This window comes from Daphnia pulex, chromosome 10, assembly GCF_021134715.1.
Source record: "Daphnia pulex isolate KAP4 chromosome 10, ASM2113471v1".
Classification (NCBI taxonomy): Eukaryota; Metazoa; Arthropoda; class Branchiopoda; order Diplostraca; family Daphniidae; genus Daphnia; species Daphnia pulex.
Genome location: NC_060026.1, coordinates 14963626 through 14984152, shown reverse-complemented (window position 1 = coordinate 14984152; position 20527 = coordinate 14963626). Strand labels below are relative to the sequence as shown.

General features: G+C 38.0%; 7 protein-coding genes and 1 long non-coding RNA gene across 10 annotated transcripts in view; 2 read left to right on the top strand and 6 right to left on the bottom strand.

Annotated features, from left to right (window-relative positions):
* Window positions 1-3186, bottom strand: part of LOC124204327 (protein strawberry notch-like) — a 4462-nt gene extending 1276 nt beyond the window's left edge. Inside the window, exons 1-6 of the mRNA XM_046601362.1 lie at window positions 2773-3186; window positions 1630-2717; window positions 750-1573; window positions 544-678; window positions 379-489; window positions 60-321 (exon numbers count right to left, since the gene is read on the bottom strand). Coding sequence (XP_046457318.1) covers window positions 60-321; window positions 379-489; window positions 544-678; window positions 750-1573; window positions 1630-2644 — 2347 coding nt within the window. The 5' untranslated portion in view covers window positions 2645-2717; window positions 2773-3186. The remainder of the gene's footprint in view (window positions 1-59; window positions 322-378; window positions 490-543; window positions 679-749; window positions 1574-1629; window positions 2718-2772) is intronic.
* LOC124203542 (larval cuticle protein 16/17-like) overlaps window positions 1-9863 on the bottom strand; it is a 19819-nt gene extending 9956 nt beyond the window's left edge. The window contains exons 1-3 of the mRNA XM_046600214.1: window positions 9759-9863; window positions 9593-9694; window positions 9257-9538 (exon numbers count right to left, since the gene is read on the bottom strand). Coding sequence (XP_046456170.1) covers window positions 9257-9538; window positions 9593-9694; window positions 9759-9863 — 489 coding nt within the window. The remainder of the gene's footprint in view (window positions 1-9256; window positions 9539-9592; window positions 9695-9758) is intronic.
* Window positions 3234-5708, bottom strand: LOC124204332 (glutamate receptor ionotropic, kainate glr-3-like). 2 transcript variants are annotated; one of them, XM_046601379.1, is made up of 9 exons: window positions 5087-5708; window positions 4908-5002; window positions 4747-4840; window positions 4493-4651; window positions 4255-4405; window positions 3973-4190; window positions 3778-3906; window positions 3557-3705; window positions 3234-3479 (listed from the first exon to the last, which is right to left on the bottom strand). In XM_046601379.1, exons 1-9 carry the CDS (start codon window positions 5228-5230, stop codon window positions 3251-3253), a joined length of 1368 nt encoding a protein of 455 aa, XP_046457335.1. In that variant the 5' UTR covers window positions 5231-5708; the 3' UTR covers window positions 3234-3250. The 2 variants fall into 2 exon arrangements, with proteins under 2 accessions (XP_046457335.1, XP_046457334.1); XM_046601378.1 differs by having other exon boundaries at window positions 4908-5708.
* On the top strand, window positions 6427-20527 carry LOC124204339 (complement C1q tumor necrosis factor-related protein 5-like). The gene is made up of 4 exons (XM_046601389.1): window positions 6427-6683; window positions 6789-7068; window positions 7141-7614; window positions 20323-20527. The coding sequence occupies exons 1-3, from the start codon at window positions 6555-6557 to the stop codon at window positions 7611-7613; spliced, it is 882 nt and encodes a 293-aa protein (XP_046457345.1). The 5' UTR covers window positions 6427-6554; the 3' UTR covers window position 7614; window positions 20323-20527.
* LOC124204337 lies at window positions 11401-12740 on the bottom strand. 2 transcript variants are annotated; one of them, XM_046601386.1, is made up of 5 exons: window positions 12555-12740; window positions 12251-12468; window positions 12025-12153; window positions 11810-11958; window positions 11401-11717 (listed from the first exon to the last, which is right to left on the bottom strand). In XM_046601386.1, exons 1-5 carry the CDS (start codon window positions 12724-12726, stop codon window positions 11453-11455), a joined length of 933 nt encoding a protein of 310 aa, XP_046457342.1. In that variant the 5' UTR covers window positions 12727-12740; the 3' UTR covers window positions 11401-11452. The 2 variants fall into 2 exon arrangements, with proteins under 2 accessions (XP_046457342.1, XP_046457341.1); XM_046601385.1 differs by having other exon boundaries at window positions 11810-12153.
* LOC124203540 (glutamate receptor ionotropic, kainate glr-3-like) lies at window positions 12979-14727 on the bottom strand. Its single transcript, XM_046600213.1, has 6 exons — window positions 14631-14727; window positions 13633-14565; window positions 13456-13550; window positions 13297-13390; window positions 13065-13227; window positions 12979-12995 (listed from the first exon to the last, which is right to left on the bottom strand). The coding sequence occupies exons 2-6, from the start codon at window positions 13789-13791 to the stop codon at window positions 12979-12981; spliced, it is 528 nt and encodes a 175-aa protein (XP_046456169.1). The 5' UTR covers window positions 13792-14565; window positions 14631-14727.
* Window positions 14736-15546, bottom strand: LOC124204343. The gene is made up of 4 exons (XR_006878843.1): window positions 15428-15546; window positions 15226-15364; window positions 14998-15154; window positions 14736-14932 (listed from the first exon to the last, which is right to left on the bottom strand). It is a non-coding gene; the product is annotated as an uncharacterized LOC124204343 (long non-coding RNA).
* On the top strand, window positions 17205-20321 carry LOC124203539. The gene is made up of 12 exons (XM_046600212.1): window positions 17205-17471; window positions 17619-17748; window positions 17849-17959; window positions 18028-18202; window positions 18394-18548; window positions 18635-18780; window positions 18874-18925; window positions 19021-19128; window positions 19335-19409; window positions 19472-19576; window positions 19637-19786; window positions 19843-20321. Exons 1-12 carry the CDS (start codon window positions 17373-17375, stop codon window positions 20319-20321), a joined length of 1785 nt encoding a protein of 594 aa, XP_046456168.1. The 5' UTR covers window positions 17205-17372.

Here is a 20527-nt window from a genome sequence, read left to right as displayed (position 1 = left end):
TCAAACGAAATTCAGTTAGAATATTAAGGTTAGTCTCAATAAACTATTGTAGTGCAAACCTTTGCAAAAATCTCCTAAGTAGTCAGCTGGTGGTGGGACAACTGGTTCTTTGTACCCTAAAATGGATCGCATCGTAGACTCGAGGGCCAGCCATCCGTGCTGGTCGTCTATGCTGAATTCGCTGGGATCAACTGGTTCGATAACATGGCGATCACCAGAGTTAGTTGCGCCAAAATTTTCAAGATGTTTGGCAACAATCGAAGCGAATCTCCTTTCTCCCGCTAATTCCGAGAACAAGATGATGAATTCAGGTGCCGTAACCTATGACAGAAGAAATGAAATTAGATCAATTTTTAACTTAATTGAAATAGCTTATACTTGATTGCTCCTATGGACACATCCAAACTGATGAATGGCTAAATCAGCACTTGACGGACACTCCAGTAAAATGTAAACACGACGGCGTTGATTTATCACACGCCGATCAGCCTATAAAATTAAAAATTAAACCTAATTCACACATAATTAACATGAGCTATATACGTGAAGTGAAATTCCGTTGGTAGTAGCTCGAGATACGATGGCAATAATTTTCTCTCCATCCACAAATCTTTCCCTTTCACGAACATTGATCATCTCCAGAGAAACATTTGACTCTGAACGAGATTCGTACAAGATCTATCATAATTTAAAAAGTGTCATCAGTCATTAGATAATTTACAAAGACTAAATTTTAAGGTAGAACTCACCTGCCCGTTGTCTTTCTGGACGACACGGCCTTCCCGATTCGAAATTTCGGCCACATTTTGAGGGCCTCCCAATTCGTTAATTAAATAATCCATCCAATTACGTGGAAGTACAGCCCCGAGCTTCTCGATTTGCGCAAAGAGTTGATTTCTTATCGATGGCAAACTTTCACGGTCATTTCCCGCATCTTCATTCCATCCTTCCGACTCCAAATCGGATGCGTCGTAATATTCGTTTGACTCGGATTTCTGCCTTTTAAATTTCCCATCGGCTTCGTAGTAAGGCTTCCGTTTCCCTCCGACGGTTCCGTCGTAATAACCGGAAACAGGAAAGTGCCTGTTGACAAGAGATAGCAGAATGTTTTTGGTGGTCGAAACAAAATCCGACAGTCCACCACCTTCTTTTTCCATCTGCTCCAAGGTGTAGGCTTCGCCAGTCGATTGAACTCCAATCACGACACATTTTCCGTTTTTTACCGCCTCTTTAGCTATTCTGACGGCGTGCATTACTTTGGCAGAGATGGACAGGTACTTGAAATATTTGTTATGGGATAACCAGTATTGAGACCACAAAGGTCTTCGCATATTTTGAGTGGAATTCACAATTTCTGTCGCTTTGGTAAGCGATTGACGTAACTGATCCCACAGTTTGACGGAATTGTCGAAAACTTTGATGAATTTCAAGGTGAGAGAGGCCTCGACAGCTTCAAAGGATACGTCTTTGAAAGACATTTGTCTGGCCATGAACATTCCGCTTTGTTTCATCTCCATTCCAACTATTTCCATGACACCAGCAGACTCAAATGTATCGATGAAAGCTCTAGATCCTGCAAGGACGAAACATTAATTTGAATATACTGCATCAAATAAAAAATTTAATTACCTTTGAATGAAGTCCCTCGACCCCAGAGTCCCAGACGGTTCATGTAGCTCATAATCCGGGGCTCTGAAACTCCGGTGGCGCAAATGTAAATGATCCTGGCGTTTGGCAACTCGTTCTGTAAATCGCAAATTGCCAATTCTATTAAAGATTCACTCTTGGAACCTCTGTAAAACTGGTCCTTGACTTGGTGGCATTCGTCCAGGATGATGACGCCATCGAAATGTACTCCGCACCACTTCAACAATTGTTTCAGACCCGTCTGGTATATTCCGATTGACGATCGGACTTGTTCGACTAATGCCGAATAAGTGGTGAATAGAACACCTTTCTCGCAATCCAATATCCTGGAACTGGAGTCTAATTGGTTCAAGGAGCAGACGGGGATGAACTCGGCTCCAATGTCGTGAAAATCTCGTTCCACGTCGTATTTGAGGTCGTTTGAATCGGAGATCCAAACAGATTTCTTACGTCTCTGACTGTAGTTTTCCACGACAATTCCGGCTGCAATCCGGCCTTTGCCCACTCCGGTTCCATCTCCGACAAGAAATCCAGCTCGAGATCCATCCGGCAGCCTATGTTTATGCCTTTGACAGGCATGGATGATGGGCTCCAGTTGTACGGCTGATAGAGCTCCACTGTCGATGATTTCTTCAGGCAAGACGAGCTTATACCAGGCATCAGGAAGTGAAACACTGGCCAGTGAAGCGTTTTCGACTATCTGGTCTGGATGTTTCTGAACGCGTTGAACTTTGAACGAAGGCATTTCGTTCGATTTAGTTTCTGCAGCTGGGATTTCTGGCTTTTCATGTTTAACAATCACTTGTCTTTCTAACTGTGCAGGTTTGCTGCCACCAACATTTTGGTGTCCATCATCGACATCACTTTCATCAGAGGATAATGTGACTATTTCCTGTTTTATCGAAACTTGGAGTTTAGATGCAAATTTGGTTGTTGTTGAAGAGACTGAATTTGAAGAGTCCACCTTTTCTTTTTTGACAATTACATGCCTTTCCATTTTCTGAGATGCTTCCGATAGCTAGTCAGACATGTCCAGACAATAACTCTAGTTGACAAGTGTACCACTAGGCCTATGAGAAAACAGCTTTACTTGAATGCATTTTATTGTTTTAAATAATTTCTTACCAGCAGAAGAATTAATTTCGTTCACTTTTTGGACACGAGGCGATTACAGTTCTTACTGTATTTTCTTTTATTCTCTCAAATTTAGAATTTCAAGCACTACGTCTGCTACATAAGCTTATGAGTACGTGTTTACATCAAATACAAGATTACAAGTTATTACAGCTGCCAATTCGTAAAATATTCAGAGACGTGCAGTGCAAACATGTCTACCAGCTGAAGGATTTTGTGAAACTGATGAAACATTTCCCCCGGGTAAATTTAATGAAAAACAAATGAGCGACGAAAGTCGAACGACAAGTAAAAAGAGGAGGGAAAATGAGTCACTTTGAATTTGCTTTGTTTAACGTAGTTAATCTAGTAAAAATGTCATTGCAAACCAAGGTCATGTGTGTCTTATATATACGTTATTACCCCTAGTTCCCAAGAAACTCATTGTGACGTAACGGTTAATACAGAATTAATTTAAAAAAAACTTACATCATTTTGTGTTCATCTTCTTAAAGATACATTCAACGAACAGAAGAATAAAGCTCAATATGAATCCCAAGGCGAGAATAGCAAACGCTCCGGCCACGTCTTTAAGTTGAAGTGGAACTACTTTATTAGCTGCGATTTTCGTCGCTTCTGAGATAGAGCAGCGGTTGTAAGGAACGGCGGATCTTTTTTCGGCGTATTGGATCAATCCTGCTTGTTGCATCAACAGGAGACTATTGAAAAAAATACAGAACAGAAAATTAAAACTGGGATTTTGTTGACATTATTTGCCTAAAACACGTTGTACTACTTGTAATCTACGGATTTGACTATGGGGCTGTTTTTCGGATAGGAGAAAGTTTGTGGGCGACTGAAGAAGGTCTTTTCGGCCAGAGTTACTTTACAGTCGTTGTTGATTTTATAGCTGTGATCTATGAAGGATTCAGCGGTAGACTTTACCTATGCGATTAAAATAGATTACGTCTATAACAATTAACAACTAACGTCTAATATTTGCAATGGATATTTTACCAAAATTAGGGCGGCTTCTTCTTTTACAATAGTCGAAATATCGTCAACTGTAAACGCATTAAGGATTCTTCGTTCCGGATGTTTTCTCATGTTGTCCGCAATTTTCTTCAGGGTCGGATTTGTTGAAGCCTGATGCAATAAATTCTTAATTTCACTTTTTCGTGAAAGGGAAAATTACTTGAATAACAAATTTACCATAATAAACTCGTCCGAACTGGAGCCTTTAACAAGAAGTGGAATGACTGCTTTGTTGTTTGCCAAATCCTCGATGGAGGAGACAGTCGTTTTAAAATTGGGGATGGATAAAATCGAAGTGTACGAGGCCGTAAAGTAATTCATGATGATGAAAATCCCGAAAAAGGAAACTATGCAAACTAGTCGAATGGGTGTCGATCGATTTCTCAGTGTATCCCCTAATAGGCGAGAAATAAACATTTTGAAAAATGTAAAAAATGGAAGAAATAAGTAATAGAAAACCTTGAGACAATGTCCATATGCACACAAAATAAAATATCCAAAATGGCAATGTATTCTGGCTATTGCGATCCGATTTTGAGATGGTAATGCGATGGATAATCCATGCAGACAGGATCATGAATATGAAAAACGATCCGGTGGCCAACCAAACCTTTTTTTTTTAAGAGTATTTTATAATAAAAATAGAATTATGGAATTATTTGGCGTAATGGTAATATCGCTCTTCTTTCTTTTTTACCTCATTATTCTTAAAGGTTGAAGTTACTATCCACTTAGTTTTCTCTTTAGGAAATGGAATTACAATAGCGGAATCGACGTACACCACCGGATAGGATATGTCTTGAACCGGTGTCTTAGAAGAAGCCGGAGCACTAGTAGTGACACACATGTCAACTTCCTAAAATAAAAAATAAAATTATTTTTTAACCTCCTTTAACTTAACTAGCCTTTTCATTATAAAAAAAAAAAAAAAAAAACAGTTAGCCGCTATACCTTGCGTTGCAACTGTCCGGTTGTTCCAGTCCACGATCCGTTTGCTTGGAGATAACCAAGTGTTAAAATGTCAGATGGAGGAATAATTTCATACCTAAACGACAACGAAATTGTGTAACGATAATTCGTGAAAATTAATTTAAAGTAAATTAATTTGATACGTGAATTTCATTTTATCTGCTAAAATGTTGAGAATAATTTCTTCGAAAATTCCCATACTGACAGTCGTTAATTCCTTATCTTTAACTAAGGGGCTCTGAAAAATGACAAGTAAAAATTTATAAGGATTATTACAGGAAAGACTTTTATGCTCATATTTGACGATGGATAAGAGACATACCCTTGAAGAGCTCAAACGAAGGTGATGATTTTCAAGTTGATGTTTGTTAACTTTCCTATCATCAATACTGACGACTTTCGTGAAGAAATTTACCAGTAACAAAGCGACAAGCCAACAGACAAAATTCGAAGTCTTATTCAACATTATTATTTTATGTCTTTCTGACAAAATGGTTTTGGAAAATTTGCCTTAACTGGAATGAAATCAAGTATAAGGAAATTAGCCTAGCGTAGTCTTCGTGCAGACTGCAGAGCAACTTGACTCCTGAAGAATTCGCCTTCAACTTCGGATGGAGAGAGCCGATTGACCCATAATATATAGACCAAAATGACGACAGCACCTACGCTTTTCTCTCTTAGTTACCATTTGTTGACTTGTAGCAACGAAACCTAAATTTAACGGGATAACATGTAGATTGAATTCATCTATGCGGAGAGTTCGACTGCTGGTTCATTTCACATTCTCCGTTAAATTACAAAGTTGTTTAAACAGTTATAGTCTCATTTACAATCGTGATGGATCTATTTCAATTTGATTTCATTAAATTTTAATTATTAATTTCTCGTGGTCGCAGGATGGGATGGGAGAAAAAATAAGGGAAGGGGAGAAAATTGGTTCGACTTTAATTTTCTTTACGAAAATTTTACAATGCATGCAACTAGACTAAATGAATACACACACCAAGTTTGTAGACGAGTCTATCTAAGCCCATGATAACGATAAAAGCGGCAAGGTGTAACTCGACAACAAAAATGTCTGCATGAAAATTTCAAACAACTTACGACAGTAGCGTAAATAGATTTCATGAACTCCACCAACCAATCAGCTGACACTACGAGAGTAACAGTCTACTTAATTTCACAATTGCTGACGCACATGTTTTACCATATCTAGTCGCTAATGTCTTTCGATAGTGAAAGGCAATACTTGGCTAGCGTTTTATGATTCCTCGCTACTTAAAGGATTAAAAATAAATGATTTACCATTGCAACTTTAATGCCAATTAAAATGGTCCGTTCGACTTGTTATTGAGTTAATTAACAGTTAATAAACGATTGCTAATGTGAATAATTTCAATTAAATTTCAATTTTCCTTCACGTCCAGTAAAACGCGAGTTATAAAGTTGAAAAAATGTGAGTCATTAATTTATATCTGTTAAGTTTTTGTTTTCCTTTCCCTGTTTGACCAGTCCGCAGGGTAACCCCCGCTTCAGTAAACGTTAAGATTATCTATAACCACTTACAAAACAAATAATACCATGACATTAGACTGACATTTTAAAAAATTCTAATCGAAAACTTATCTTCTTATTTACAGACACATAGACCCGTTGTTCTCAATTTATCACTAACCTTTAAGTTGGACGCAACAACAACAGGTCCACTAACAAGTCAAACTGTATAAATTGAAACGCACGTCCAGTTGGAAAACACAGTCTCATTATTAACAATTCCGAATAACTAAAGAATGGCGCATTTTTCTGTAGTTTCACTCACCCAAGTTGTTTGGCTGTTGGTTTTGATTTGTTGGACGCCGAGTTCGACAGGCGCTGCCTTTTCCTTGGAGGAAGAATTCCTACAACTGAAGGAAAATTACGTAAGAATTTATCAAAATTTCTTTTTCACGCGATGATTGTCGACCGTCCAATTCAATTTGTTAATTTTTCATGTCTTATTGTAATTTTATTCCATTTGCCAATAGATTCAAATGAAACAAATCGTAAAAAGTTTGGAGGCCAAAGTTGAACAACAAGATTCGCTTTTAACTTCCCTTTCACGAGAGAAAAATGAACGCACAGCAGCAGCAACCGACTCTGTTCCAATTGTCAATAATCCATCGGCTGTTGCCATCAACGGACTGCCGTCCTCATGCGCGGATCTCAAAAGCATTGGCCACATTTGGAGCGGATTTTATTCCGTCATGGGATTGGCGAAAATGGAATCCGTTTTCTGCGATTTCACTAAACCCCCTGGCGATGCGGGTAAATGTTTTAGATTTTCACGAATTATTCAGTTGCAATTTTATGTTTTTTAATTCTATAATTAATGAAAAGGTTTTGAGAAAAGGATCGGATACGTCGACGTCAAATCGACGCCCGTCCATTTCTACGTCCAGAGAAATTCAACATTTTCCCAACAATACACTCCGCTTCCGTTCGATTTGGCGGTGGTGAACGTTGGAAATGCCATGAATTTGACGTCGGGGAAATTCACGGCACCAGCACCGGGAATTTATTTTTTCTCTTTCACGGGAGTGGCGCATCTTGGACCTTATTTTTTTTCTGCTCTTGTTTTGAACGGGAGTGTAATCGGGACGGGTTTTGTTCAAATTAACGGCGGCCCCATTGATCAAGTTAGTCCGTTGACCGTCCAGTCGACGCTGAACTTGAAAACAGGCGATCAAGTCTGGGTGTCGATTTATTTTGAAGGTGGTACATCCTCGTATTTGAATGACCTCGTCCTTAATTACCACTTGACCCATTTCACGGGTTTCATGTTGGAGGAAGAAATTGTGGCGTCCCTTTGAGGTTCAACTTCATCGGAGACACGAAACATTTTCGAATATTTTTGTTTCATGTCGACACGAAATTTTGGAGAGAATTTGTAAGGGGGAAGGGAAGATTATTCATTCATGTTCCAATTCATTAAGGAGCGGGCATTTCTGTACCTAAATTTGACTGTGGATACAAATACACTTATACTGAATACACAAACCAAGTTTAAAGTTTTTAACTGTAAAACTCTAGACGCGACCAACAAAAATCAATTTTGATTGCCAGATTTACAATAAAACAGAAAGGCATTGAAATGGAAGATATTTCATTCGCTTCTAAATTCTAATTCGATAACGGATTGGAATTTTTTCAAAATTTTTTCCCATTTCCTTGCTCATTATAGTTGTGCATGGACCAAAAAAAATTCACGCGTCTATCTGCAAAATCAAGGACAGGGATTTGATTTGATTCTAGCTCCTTCCCTCACAAAAAAAAAATATTGCTTATCGCAGGCTCGCAGCTTGAAATTACAATCAGAAATGAACGCTGAAACGCCTATGTTGCAAAAAATAACAAAACATTTTTTAAAATAAAAAATGTGAATTAATTCACGATAACTCCCGCAAGAAATGGACGACCAATCCACTGGTGTCAAAAAAGACGAAAACTGTCAGTTTCAAATGACCAAAAAATGTTGAGAGACTGACAATTGAATTGAACCATGTCGTCTTAGTTAATTAAATGAAGATTCTTCTTACTTTGATGACGTTCGTTTGGTCTTTAATGTCAGAGGTAATACAATTCATATTCCAGTGTGCCAGGCTCATGGTCACTCACGGTATTTAGAGGGCTCAATTATACGTTGACGTCAATCTCTGCAATCTCCAACAGTCTCCAGCATCCAATCCAATCTCCAACAGTTGAATGGTTTACACTTAAACATGTGAACTGAATTGGCACTTGGCAGCCACACAGTAAAACGCGTCGAACATTTGGTTTGCACCGCAGAGGCGCAGACGAAACCAATTGATGGAGTAAACAGTAACCTGATGGCGGTGATTAATATAATAGTAGCAAAATTTGAAATTTCTTTTCTCACACGACTGCCATGGAATTCGAACGAAAAATGATTAATTTACTTATCTGAAAAACTACATCAATGTGACAATTTTTAATAACTTAATTAATTCGATTAATTAACAAGAAAGGCAAAAACTTTCGGCCAAAAATAGCCAGTAATTTTTAAAAAAAGTTAAGTAATCATATGATTGCAGATTAATTATTTATCTTTAAGCTGGAAGGCGACTTATTTTTCGGCCATCTCTTCCTCCCTTTTATAACTTGGCTCTAGTTTTTTTCTTCTTTGATAAAATATCGAATTTTCTATCTGCATTTTGGATCAGCTGATGTTTGAGTTGAGGCCCACAACAGTCAGCATTAACAACCGCCAAGTTATAAAAAGCTATGTAGCGAAAACAAGTTTCTATCATCAAAATGCCATAAAGATTTGGCGAAATTAGAAAATTTTAAAATGTTGTTTTAACTTTTTACATTTATTCTTCCATATATTACAAAAGATTTAGTTACAAACTTATTTAGGAATTGGAGAAAACGCATCGGTTCATTATGCTGTTCCTGCAGATGCTGCATATAGATTGTCGAGAGTTCGGGCTATTTAAGCACTTGGGTATGGTTTAGATTGTTCAGTTTGATAACTCGCTGGTTTGTTGCTGTATGAAGAAGGTGCGGGATACTGGGCCTCTCCTTCGTATTTGACTTCAGCGACGTATCCGTTTTGGTCGGCTCTGTAGGTGACGATTTGGGTGCGGCCATCGGGCAAGGCAACGCGGTAGGATCCGGTCGTGACTTTGCCGTCGCTTTCCTGTTGGTGCGAGTAGTCGTTCTTGCTCGGCTCGTCCTTCACTTCCCAGGCAAACGAGTGCGGCATAGGAGCGTGCTATGGAAAATTAAAATGTTTAATTTGAACACTTGAACGTTATTTTTAATTTACCTGTTGTTCTTCGTAGGATGACTTGGCGGCATTGCCGGCGTACTGTTCCTGTCCGACTGTCATAACGACAGCCAACGAAACAAGGGCGACGATAGTTTGGACCTGTTTACGAGCATTAAACTAAAATAAAAAGTCGCAATCATTTGAGTAATGAAATGAGCAAGACCTGCATGTTGGTTGGTGAAGCTTTTGGTAGGAGAATCGAGAATCGACTGATGACTTTTACCCAGTCGACACGGCCGTTTTTATAGTGCTGGTACACTTTTTCCATGGTGACAAAAGCGATTTCCGTTATGGTTAGATTGGCAGTAATGAGTGAGTTATTATTACGATTTTGTGCTGCCCTGTGAGAAAAGGGAAAAAAAGGGAAACTTGAGGCGGATAAAAGAAGACGATTATTTTTGCACGTTCACTTTTGCGGTTACTATCACGACCAGCAGACTTTCATCCGAGTGTCGGCAACCATAGAGAATTGCATGTTAACGTGCTTGCCTTTTCCACTATATTTGTTGGGCTTGTTCCACATCTTTATTTTCCCATAATATTGCAAATGTCCGAGAGTGTTACTTCTCCATTTGTGCAAAATTGAGATCAACGTGATTTTTATGTCCACTAGTCCTGAAACAAACTGATTGCCGTATGTCTCCGGGGGGCTTGACGTGAACGCACGGTCGGTTAAACACTCAAACGAAGACTCTCTCTGGACATTTGTCAATTTCTTTATATCGTGTAACTCCTTATGACGTCAACGGAGATTTCTTTTCGTTGTAGTTTCTTATAACCTACAATTTAGAGATTGCGGAGCGTAGCCAACCTCCAGCAATGCCAATTGAGTTCACTTAAATTAGAGATTCAAATCAAATCAATCAAGCGATCGATCTAAAATTGATTTGCAAAATTGCAGCGGCCTCTTCTATAATTTACGCTAATAATATAATTTTATATTCGTGCAAAACGCTTGACGTGTCGCCATCGGGAAATCAATTTGGTATTGATTGTCTGTGAACCACCGGTGAATCGTGACGAAAAGCACTTTAGATAATGACTGCAAGTGTCTTAAGTGTAATTGAAGGTCGCACAAGCCTCGACATCAATTGGAACACTGTCGCTGTCGTTTGTGAAACTTGCCTTAACTTTGGTTATATTTAACATTTTGAAAGTATAGCGCCAGACGTGTTTTAAATTCATGGGGAAAGGGGAGATTCATTATTCAAGTTAGATTGCTATACGTTTCAATTTATTGTCTGGATTGGCTTTTCAGTCGAAAGGAAATCAATTCTGATTATAATAAATTTGGCCAACAAGCCCCAAGCGAAGATAATTCAATTCCGAGAAGCTCATTTCACATTCGACATGGTTCATTGAGCACAGCGAAAATTGTGGAGTGCTACATTATTTTAGTTAGGTATCGATCTGTACTCTGCAAAACTTTCGGGCGCGAAGAAATACAAATGCAAATAAGCCAATCCTATTTTGGGTTCAAATTTAATATAAGTCGAGTGGGCGATAGTTTGTTGGGCGTTGACAAATAACGGACGATTGTATATTATTCCACCTTCTATACAAGGTAATGTGTATACAATTTTATTACAACGAAAAGTGCGCGCATAATTATGAATCATTATCGCGTTCCATATTTAGGTATTTGCTGGGTGACTAAAGAAACGTTTATTTATTTGAATGAAAATACTTTCCAACCACAAGTGACGAGTGACAAATATAGTTATAAAGCTAAATTCTATCACACTTAAATAACCAAATAAATTTACCCGAAAAATAAATAGTCTTAGTCTTCGCCTATAGTCTTTTTAATAGAATTATTCTCAAGTTCGACTGGTTGATTTAATCGACTTTCACGTCCTAGTTAGCTGTTACTGAACCTGAAATGATTCTTGATTTTTTCTTGATTTTCGCCGCAATCAACTCGCCGATAAATGCCAAAACGCCTAAACTGAAGCCGATGGACAAGAAGACGAAGGCTCCGCTCATTTGATTTCTGAGTTTAAGCGGAGCAATTTTTTCAGACTGGGCCTTTTTCTTATCGGATATGCGGCAGGGATCGTGGCCCATCTGAGCTCGTTTCTCCGCGTATTGAATCAGTCCAGCTTGGTGCAACAGCAGAAGACTATATCAATTAAATTAACAAAAAATCAATTATATAAAATTTTGATGCGGCAATAATAAGATAAGTAAAATTTGATCTAAATGATGTCATACTCGTAATCAATTTCTTTGGCTATGGGACTGTTTTTCGGATAGGAAAATGTTTGTGAACGACTGAAGAAGGTTTTCTCGGCCTGAGTTACTCGACACTCCTTATTGATTTTATAACTCTGTTCTATCAAAGATTCTCCGTTGGATTTCACCTTGTTGACGAAACAATTAATTATATTGAAGGTGTTATTCTGCTCAAATTTATCCAATCTATTCACGATTATGAGAGCAGAATCTTCTTTGACGATCGTTGAAATGTCTTCGACGGTGTACGCGTCGAGAATTCTTCTCTCAGGATAACGTCGCATTTGGTCGCCAATCTTCTTTAATGCCGGATCGGTTGAAGACTATTTTTTTTTTTAATTAATAAAGTATTAAACAATTACTATTTCACAGGGACAGTATAACTGTATAAGTATATAATTCTAATAATAAGGGACTGACCATAATGTACTCATCTGTGCTAGATCCTTTGATGAGAAGAGTCTTGACTGAATCGCTGGTTGCCAAATCTTCGATGGAGTTGACGATCGGTTTGAAAATGGGAATGGATAACATTGAAGTGTAGGGCGCCGTAAAGTAATTGGAGATGATGAAAACTCCGAAGACGGAAACGAAGAAAGTCATTCGAAATGATGACGATTGATTTCTCAGCGTGAGTCCTTGAAATAAAGAAGAGAATGCTAAATATATCAAACTGGCATTTCTGCGTCTACATAGAAATCAAATTATATTTTATAATTATTACCTTGAGATGCCCATATGCTGACAAAGATAAATGCCCAGTGAAATACACTGGGACTGGTGCGTCCCAGTCTTGAATAAGTAATTCGATGGGTAATCCAAGTTGCAACGATCATGAAAGTAAAAGCCGCTCCGATCATTATCCCTGACTTAAAAAATGAATTTGACTCGGTCATTATACACAGAAGTTGAAAATCTATTTTTAGACAAGGATCGTTGACATACCAGCCCAGGTGAAAAAGTACTTAGAATGTACTTAAGTAATAATATGAGAAACTCAAGTAATACTGAAGGATTTTGGGACAAGTACTATACCGGTACTATATATATATAGGATAAGTACTATAGGCTACCAGTGATATAGCAGTGTGTCTTTAGTAATATTGACATTGAAACAAAAAAAAAAATACGCCCACTTGGTGATACTTCTACTTTACTGGGTCCACTACAATAAAATGATAGTTTACTTAAATAAACTATCATTTTATTACAGTGCAAGGCAGTACTTTTTTACCTGGGAGGCCCTCGAAAGTTGTTTCTTGAACCCAAATTTTACTTTTCTGCCTAGGAAATGGAATCATTATTGAAGAATCAACATAGACCACTGGGTAAGACACGTCCATAACCGAAGCTTTGGCTATCGATGGTGCACCCCAAGTCACGCACATATCAACTTCCTTAAATAAAAAAAATAAAAAAAAATTGAATTAAATTAAAAAGAAAAGATAAATCATTAAAACTTATACCCGGCGTTGGAGCTGCCCGGTTGTACCGGTCCACGAACCGTTCCGTTGTAGGAAACCGGATGACAAAATGTCCGACGGAGGAATAATCTCATATCTAATATATAGGATCGAAAAAATTATAGCTGAATCGTTTAGGGGTTCATTATAGTTCAAGATTACGTAAAGCGCATGTGATTCGACAAAATATCGAGGACAATTTTCTCCATTATTCCGGCGCTGACGATCGAAAGTTCGGGATTAGTTAGCAACGGTCTCTTTTCATATATCAGAAAATTGACGACGAAATATGAATATTAATTTGAATTTGTTATTATTTCGTCACAAAATCTAAGTTACCCTTGTAGAGGATATTAAAATGTGCTTGAAGAGAGTGTGATTAGAATGCGCTTGGTGCTCTTCTTCCAGACTCACCGGAATAATCAGATAAAATAACACGCCAAAAAAGATTACGTAACAAAGCGACGGGTATTCCAACAGTCTTTTGATGGAAAACATTGCAGAGTTCAATTGCTGGATATACTCTTGGCAAGGTAGTATCTCGCATCTAACTGGACCGCTTCTCAGTGGAAACAATAGATTTATATAGTACTGATTGCGGGATATTGGGTGACGTTATCCAGCTGTTTTATCCGCTCAATGTTTCGAGATTCCATTCGACGAGCTGAGCTGTTCGTTCCACTGTGGATGAACAATTAAACAATTCGAGAACCACTCAGTATTAATTATAGATATAATCCAGTTGCTATAGTGGAAATGTAAAACAGAATTTACTGTACGGACAATGTGTCTTATGCATTATTTAAAGGGGTCGGTACTTTGGCAATTTCAAAATTATCCGAAGCGAAACGGCACTCATTTAGAAATCATTTCTGGTAAAGTCTAAAAGGATATATATATACTGTATTACTTTATTATGTTCAAGTATTATCAGCTAATGTGACCAATCTATTTGAAAGTTCTATACATGTCTACGCAAAACTTTCGTTCAAGTCTAGAGCGCATCAAGAGCGGGAAATTAGAAATTAAAATCAAAGGCGAATCTTATACTGTGCAAAGGCCGAAGGATTTCAAATAAGTTTTAGTTTGGGAGTTCTATATATGAAACGAAAAATAAAAATGAAATCAATAACGCAAACCGAAAATCAATTTGAATCAATAATTTATATCGATATTTGTTTTGTTTTCATGTCGGTCGCCGAATTTCAATAACAATCGAATGGCGGAAGGATTGATTAATTTTTGGACGCTAGACAGCCTCCCAATATCTACCTGTTGGGTAAACGAGAATTACGTAACGTCAACATTTGAGATCAAATGAAAAATCAAATCGAGACCTGGATTGAGATATGTTGGCGTGCTCTGGAACAAAAGAGTCGTGACTCCGTTGGCCAACGTACACGACGTAAGAATATATGGGCCGTGATCCATCCGTGATCCATGTCCGCCACGCAACCAAAAATGTCTCCTTTTTTAAAATCGAAAAACTACTATCTAAACCACTAACTATTTAAACTATATAATGTGTCAACGACGCAAAAAGAAGATATGTAGCCAGCGTGGGAATGAACAATCCCTTTAGGATTTCCCGTCGGACACTTTTCAACTGCTGTCAGCAGTAATCATACCTTAGTTTCAGCTAATGACAAACAATGGAATATTATTTTTAAAAAATTAATAAAGTGAAATTAAAAGAATGGATACCGTCATTGATGCGACTGGCCATCGCTTCCGCACTGCATCCGGCAAAGACTTTACGGAATGGACGGCTCCGACACGGGTACATAGAAGCGAGCATTGAGGCGACAGAGAGCGGACAAGGTGGCATTTAAATTGCCACACGGTCACCTTTTTTCTACTCCTTGGTTGAGAACGAACAATTTTATTTATTAAGAATTTGTTATTCATTTGTTGTGATGTTAATATCCAAACCTTAGGTGGTGACCCGCTCCTCTTGTCTAGCAGGTTTGTCTTTTTCCCAGATGACTCGACTGGAATTCTTTTCCTTATGGCGATCGACACAGTTGACTCCAGGGAAATCCATAGTAAAGAGTTCAGGTTTCAATCCGACCTAAAAGTAAATGTTAATTCTCTCATTTTACTCTTCTGCACATAAATTGCGTATCGAATTAACTTATTGAAGGAACCAGACAATTCTTATAACTGTTGGCAATTTGCCACAATCGCAATTAATTCAACCCAATGCTGGAAGGAGAAAAACATTGTCGGGACTCACGGACTTATATAAGTCCCTCATGCGATAACTTTTTACATCACTTTCGCCGCTCTCCACACTTCCAAGCCGAAATTGCGATGATAAGCGCTAGAAAAATAAATAAAAAGGAGAATATAATATACATGTCGCAGTTTGTTCATTTTAAAATCTGGTTTTGATAAATCCGCATCATGGCGGGAAACTCGACTTGTTGATGCGATCGGAAACAATTTCCTCTTCCTTCACTCGCTTACGTCATATAATGACCGTGAATTAATTTGATTTCAATATTCTGATGCGATTACTCGTAACTATTATAGCCTATAACAAAATGTTCAATTTCCTATAACCTCATTTGGGACGATGAAACTGCTGCTGTGATTCCGGTGTCTTAAAAATATTGGCGATGCTCACCATCTGTAGTGGCGTCAATTTTCTTGCCTCAGGCGACTCGATAGATTAGGTTTCAGTCAAGGTCGTTAGTCTGTATACGTTATACTTATCAGTTAACTTGAGCAGCTCTCTTCCGCTAAAGCAAACGCACCTAATAAATCGCCCGTTGTAAATGAAATTGTAGAGCAAAACTCGTTCCATCGCGTACACACGCCATTAATTCTCTTCTTTTGGACAATTCCGTCACTTTTAGTCTCGTCGGTTTCGTGCGAATCTCGATGCAAACACCGGGCGGCCAGGATCACCAGTAACAGTTCGACGTCGACGAAATTTTCAAATTTTTTCAGGATCGATCCTTTCTTCATTTGCGTCATCGCTGCTGCCAATATCAAAACGGCAATCCAAACGGGTGATTATGGGCGTGGCTCTTGACGGAACACTTTGATCCGGCGAAATAAGAGCCTCATCCTGTTTTAGCGATGGTTTTCGGTTGCTCCTCCACCGTCCCTCCAGGATTCGCAGCAGTTTGGTACAAACATGAAAATGGTTGCCGCAAGAAATCAGGGCCGCTCCATGGCGACGTTTAAATATTGTATATTCAACAGCCATTGATATAGAATGGGAAATGAATGATTAAAATTGTCGCCACATAACGACGCCCAAAAAGTTCAGATGAAACACGAAAATGTATTCCATCAAGATTTTCACTCAATAATAAAAGGGGAGAAAAGGGGGAGTGTAATTACCGGATGACAAATCCAAACCGTCCGCTGGCACCGTTCTATAAGAGACACAGGAAAGGCCACTGCTTTTTTCGAGGCCCATCGCAGAGTCAAGTCGAACGCGCGGGACATTTGATCACGGCGGCGCCAGCACAAGCTGAGCGCGAGGGTCAAAATGATCTCGAAAATGATAAGACGAGAGTGTCGATGGCCGCGAATAAGAAGCGAAGGCATTCTTCAAGCTCACAAATTATTCTTTTGGGTTTCTTATTTTGCCTGCAGATTCTTTTTTCTAATACAGAAATGTAAAGTTAATAGAAAAATAATAATAATATTAAATTTATTAAATTTTTTTAAATTTCTTTTCTCGCAGTTTAATGAAAAAAATAAGTTAAAGTAAGCAAAATTCCTAATATAAAACAAACAAAATTGTTTATCTTTGGGTGAAATTTTCAAAGATCAACAAAGGTCTCATCGTCTATAAAGCAAATAAATATTTAGTTATTCTACCACTTCAGTCTGAACCTTCAGCATAGATCAAGGACATATTAAATTCTTGATAACCTACTGGCGACATCATCGGAAAAACCAATTATGACACACACATTGCACAGCTATCGCTAAAAACCAGCAACCAACAGTGGCCGATTCGTGAGCAGACGTGAATTTAGTTTCCGACCGAAAACATTCGCAATAGAACTTGGATTCATTTTCTTCAACTCAGCAGTTGCTTACTTATTTGATTTACAATGTGGCATCTAATGTGGTTGACATTAAGTTTCGTGTGTTGCTTGTCGGCGATAAATTATGTCGTCGCTGCTCCAATCGACAGTGCCGAAGAAGCAGCGGTAAAATTCCGTTTTAATTATATATGGGTCATGTGCCAATCATTTTAATTCACTAGCGAAAAATAAGCGCAATAAAGCCAGCGCAGATCTCTCTTAACAATTATTATTTTTGCTGTTTTGCGTGTTCTTTTTCGTGTCGTCGTTTAGAGATACCTGGGAAGATTCGGCTATTTGGAACGTGGACCTCAGGACTCTTCTTATTCGGAAAGTGTTTCAGCTGAGTCTTTCAGGAGCGCAATAGAAGATTTTCAATCCTTTGCTGGATTGAAGATAACGGGTAAGGTCATTGCATCAGTATTTACATTTACATTTGCCTTCTGGCCTTTTTAAATAAGTCGATTATATAAAGAAAAGCCTTTTGGAAAAATGGTTCGCAGGTAAACTTGATGAGGCGACGAAGGAATTGATGAATAAACCGCGTTGTGGGGTTCCGGATCGAATTCGCCCCGGTTCTTCAAGGACTCGCCCGAAACGATTCGCACTTGAAGGAATGGATATCCAATATTGCTTAGGGTCTTTACAGATTCTTGTTATATTTTAAATTGATTTTGAGCAGGGAGCCATTGGCCTAAGAAAAAATTAACTTACAAAATTAAGAAATACACGCCGGATATGAGCCCACCTGTCGTCGATCGTGAAATCGCCAGAGCCTTTGAGATTTGGGCGAACGTGACTGATTTGGCCTTCGTTCATGTCAAAAATACATCGGCTAACGTCGACATCGACATCCTGTAACTATTGAATAAAATAATTGCCATTATATGGCATTTTGCAACAAAAAGTGAACGCAAGTGAATAATATAGTGTATGATCATATAGTGTATAGTGGTGATATAATGATATAATCGGATATAATGATATAGTGGACACTTCATTATCTGGCAAAATTCGATTAATTCAACTATTGGATTGTTTGATTCAGTTTTGCAATTGGAGAACATGATGGAGAACATGGAAATTGCGATGATCCCTTCATTGATGGACCGGGTGGTACTTTAGCTCACGCTGCCCATCCTATAAACGGAGGTGATGCTCATTTTGACGAAAGCGAAACCTGGACGCTCGACTCTGTTAAAGGTAAAACGTGTATTGATTTGACATCCATCAATAAGTTTTTATTCCTTCAGTTCCAAATGTTGATCGATTTCTTTGCATCCGCACAGGGACGAATTTATTCCAGGTGGCTACTCACGAGTTTGGCCACTCTTTGGGACTGGAACACACAAACAACACGGCTGCTGTGATGTATTTTGCATACGAGTATCGTTCTGATTTCAAATTAGACAAGGACGACATTGAAGGCGTTCAGGTAAAATTGCACCAAAATGAAAATTCAACTGTTTTCAAATTGATTCAAATCATTTTTCCCCTTAATGATTCATTAAAAAAAAACGCAATTTAGGAACTGTACGGGCAGAATCAGTTCAGCAGGAAATTGGCGCTTGAATTAAAAGGTATAGGTATCAATAGTAGATAAGATTAAGAAGAAGAAATTTTGAATGTTGATTTATAAAAGAAATTTATTTAATTTCTTGTAACTGAATTGCAGCCACTCTTGAGCTCTTAAAAACAACCGTGAACAATTTGGAGAAAAAGAATATTGAACTGAGAAATGATTTAATTGACACACGAACCAATTTGAATAAAAAATTAGAAGGTATTTTGATATGGTTTTTAGAAAATAATAGTATTTTTTTCCGTTACTGTAAATTTATAAAAAATGTTACAAAAAATGTCAAATTTTTATTTAATTACTGTAATTGGATTGCAGCCATCATTTCACGTCATCATTGCACCGTCATTTCACGACGAATCGAATTTTGTTGAAAAATAATTTTTTTAAAATTAATTCTGTTTTCTTAGATTGTGTAGCGAATTCGGATCGATTAGGTCAAGAATTAAAAGTTACCGCCGAAAATTTTAAAAAAGATCTAAGAAGTAAAATAATTATGTTTTATTATTTGAAATTGTTTATATTTTAATCGAATGAAATGGTTCAGCAACCTCAAATGATTTGAAAACTACAAAAACGAATTTGGCCTCAACGAGAACGGAATTGAACAGAACAAAGTCCGCCTTTACTGATTTGGCCACCGAATTTAAAGGTAAACTGTAATTAAAAAATTTCAGCTTATTAACTAATTGAAAGAATTTGAATTTAACAGCCCGAACGAGTGAATTAGTCGACATTGGTAAAATGCCAACCTCATGTTGGGATCTGCAGCGAATGGGACAAAGAATCAACGGATTCTTTTCCGTAAAAGGAGCAAAGAAGATGGAAATGATTTACTGCAACTTTTTTGCCAATCAAAATGGTACGAAATGTTTTAATTTCATTTGTAAATTGTTCATCGAAATCTTTTGTTTATAGACAACCAGAAATGGATCGGATTCGCCGACGTCAAATCGGCGCCCGTCTATTTCTACGTCCAGAGAAATTGGCCATTTTACAACGACTCAACTCCGGTTCCATTCGATTCGGCCTTGGTGAACGAGGGAAACGCAATGAATTTGACATCGGGGAAATTCACGGCACCGCGACCGGGAACTTATTTTTTCTCTTTCACGGGAGTTGCGCGTCTTGAATCTTCATCTGATGTTTATTTTCATTCTTATATTTATTTGAACGGGAAACGAATCGGGACGAGTTACGTCAGAGAAGATAAAGCCCCCGTTGATCAAAATAGTCCGTTTACCCTCCAGTCGACGCTGAACCTGAAAAAAGGCGATCAAGTCTGGGTGGAGATTATTTATCCTAATTCAGAAACGTCTTTGTATGACATCAGGAATTTCCACTTGACCCATTTCACGGGTTTCATGTTGGACGAGGAAATTGCCGCGTCACTTTGAGGTTCAACTTCATCGGCGACACGAAACATTTTCGACACGAACATTTTTGTTTAATTTCGACACGAAATTTTGGGGACGGAGGGAATTTTACGGGGGGAGGGAAAGAAAATATGTTCGACTCTAATTCATTTAGGAATAGGAATTTCTTTGCCAAAGTTGAACTGTAGATGTAATTACCTTTACTGAATACACAAAACGAATTTCAA

Bases quoted from the DNA above. Each gene is read 5' to 3' on its own strand.
- LOC124204332 (XM_046601378.1), bottom strand. From the start codon at position 5,230: ATGTTGAATAAGACTTCGAATTTTGTCTGTTGGCTTGTCGCTTTGTTA. The intron at 4,406-4,492 runs GTAAAAAAGAAA...TAAAAAAAAAAG, and splicing joins CAACCTTTAAGAATAATGAG to GTTTGGTTGGCCACCGGATC. The intron at 3,480-3,556 runs GTAGTACAACGT...TTTTTTCAATAG, and splicing joins GTCAAATCCGTAGATTACAA to TCTCCTGTTGATGCAACAAG.
- LOC124204339 (XM_046601389.1), top strand. From the start codon at position 6,555: ATGGCGCATTTTTCTGTAGTTTCACTCACCCAAGTTGTTTGGCTGTTG. The intron at 6,684-6,788 runs GTAAGAATTTAT...ATTTGCCAATAG, and splicing joins TACAACTGAAGGAAAATTAC to ATTCAAATGAAACAAATCGT. The intron at 7,069-7,140 runs GTAAATGTTTTA...ATTAATGAAAAG, and splicing joins TAAACCCCCTGGCGATGCGG to GTTTTGAGAAAAGGATCGGA.
- LOC124204337 (XM_046601385.1), bottom strand. From the start codon at position 12,726: ATGACCGAGTCAAATTCATTTTTTAAGTCAGGGATAATGATCGGAGCG. The intron at 12,469-12,554 runs GTAATAATTATA...CTTTATTTCAAG, and splicing joins CAGCATATGGGCATCTCAAG to GACTCACGCTGAGAAATCAA. The intron at 12,154-12,250 runs GTCAGTCCCTTA...AAAAAAAAATAG, and splicing joins GCACAGATGAGTACATTATG to TCTTCAACCGATCCGGCATT.
- LOC124203540 (XM_046600213.1), bottom strand. From the start codon at position 13,791: ATGTTTTCCATCAAAAGACTGTTGGAATACCCGTCGCTTTGTTACGTA. The intron at 13,551-13,632 runs GTAACTTAGATT...ATATATGAAAAG, and splicing joins TTTTAATATCCTCTACAAGG to AGACCGTTGCTAACTAATCC. The intron at 13,228-13,296 runs GTATAAGTTTTA...TTTTTATTTAAG, and splicing joins CCGGGCAGCTCCAACGCCGG to GAAGTTGATATGTGCGTGAC.
- LOC124203539 (XM_046600212.1), top strand. From the start codon at position 17,373: ATGTGGCATCTAATGTGGTTGACATTAAGTTTCGTGTGTTGCTTGTCG. The intron at 18,781-18,873 runs GTAAAATTGCAC...AACGCAATTTAG, and splicing joins ACGACATTGAAGGCGTTCAG to GAACTGTACGGGCAGAATCA. The intron at 19,410-19,471 runs GTAAAATAATTA...GAAATGGTTCAG, and splicing joins TTTTAAAAAAGATCTAAGAA to CAACCTCAAATGATTTGAAA.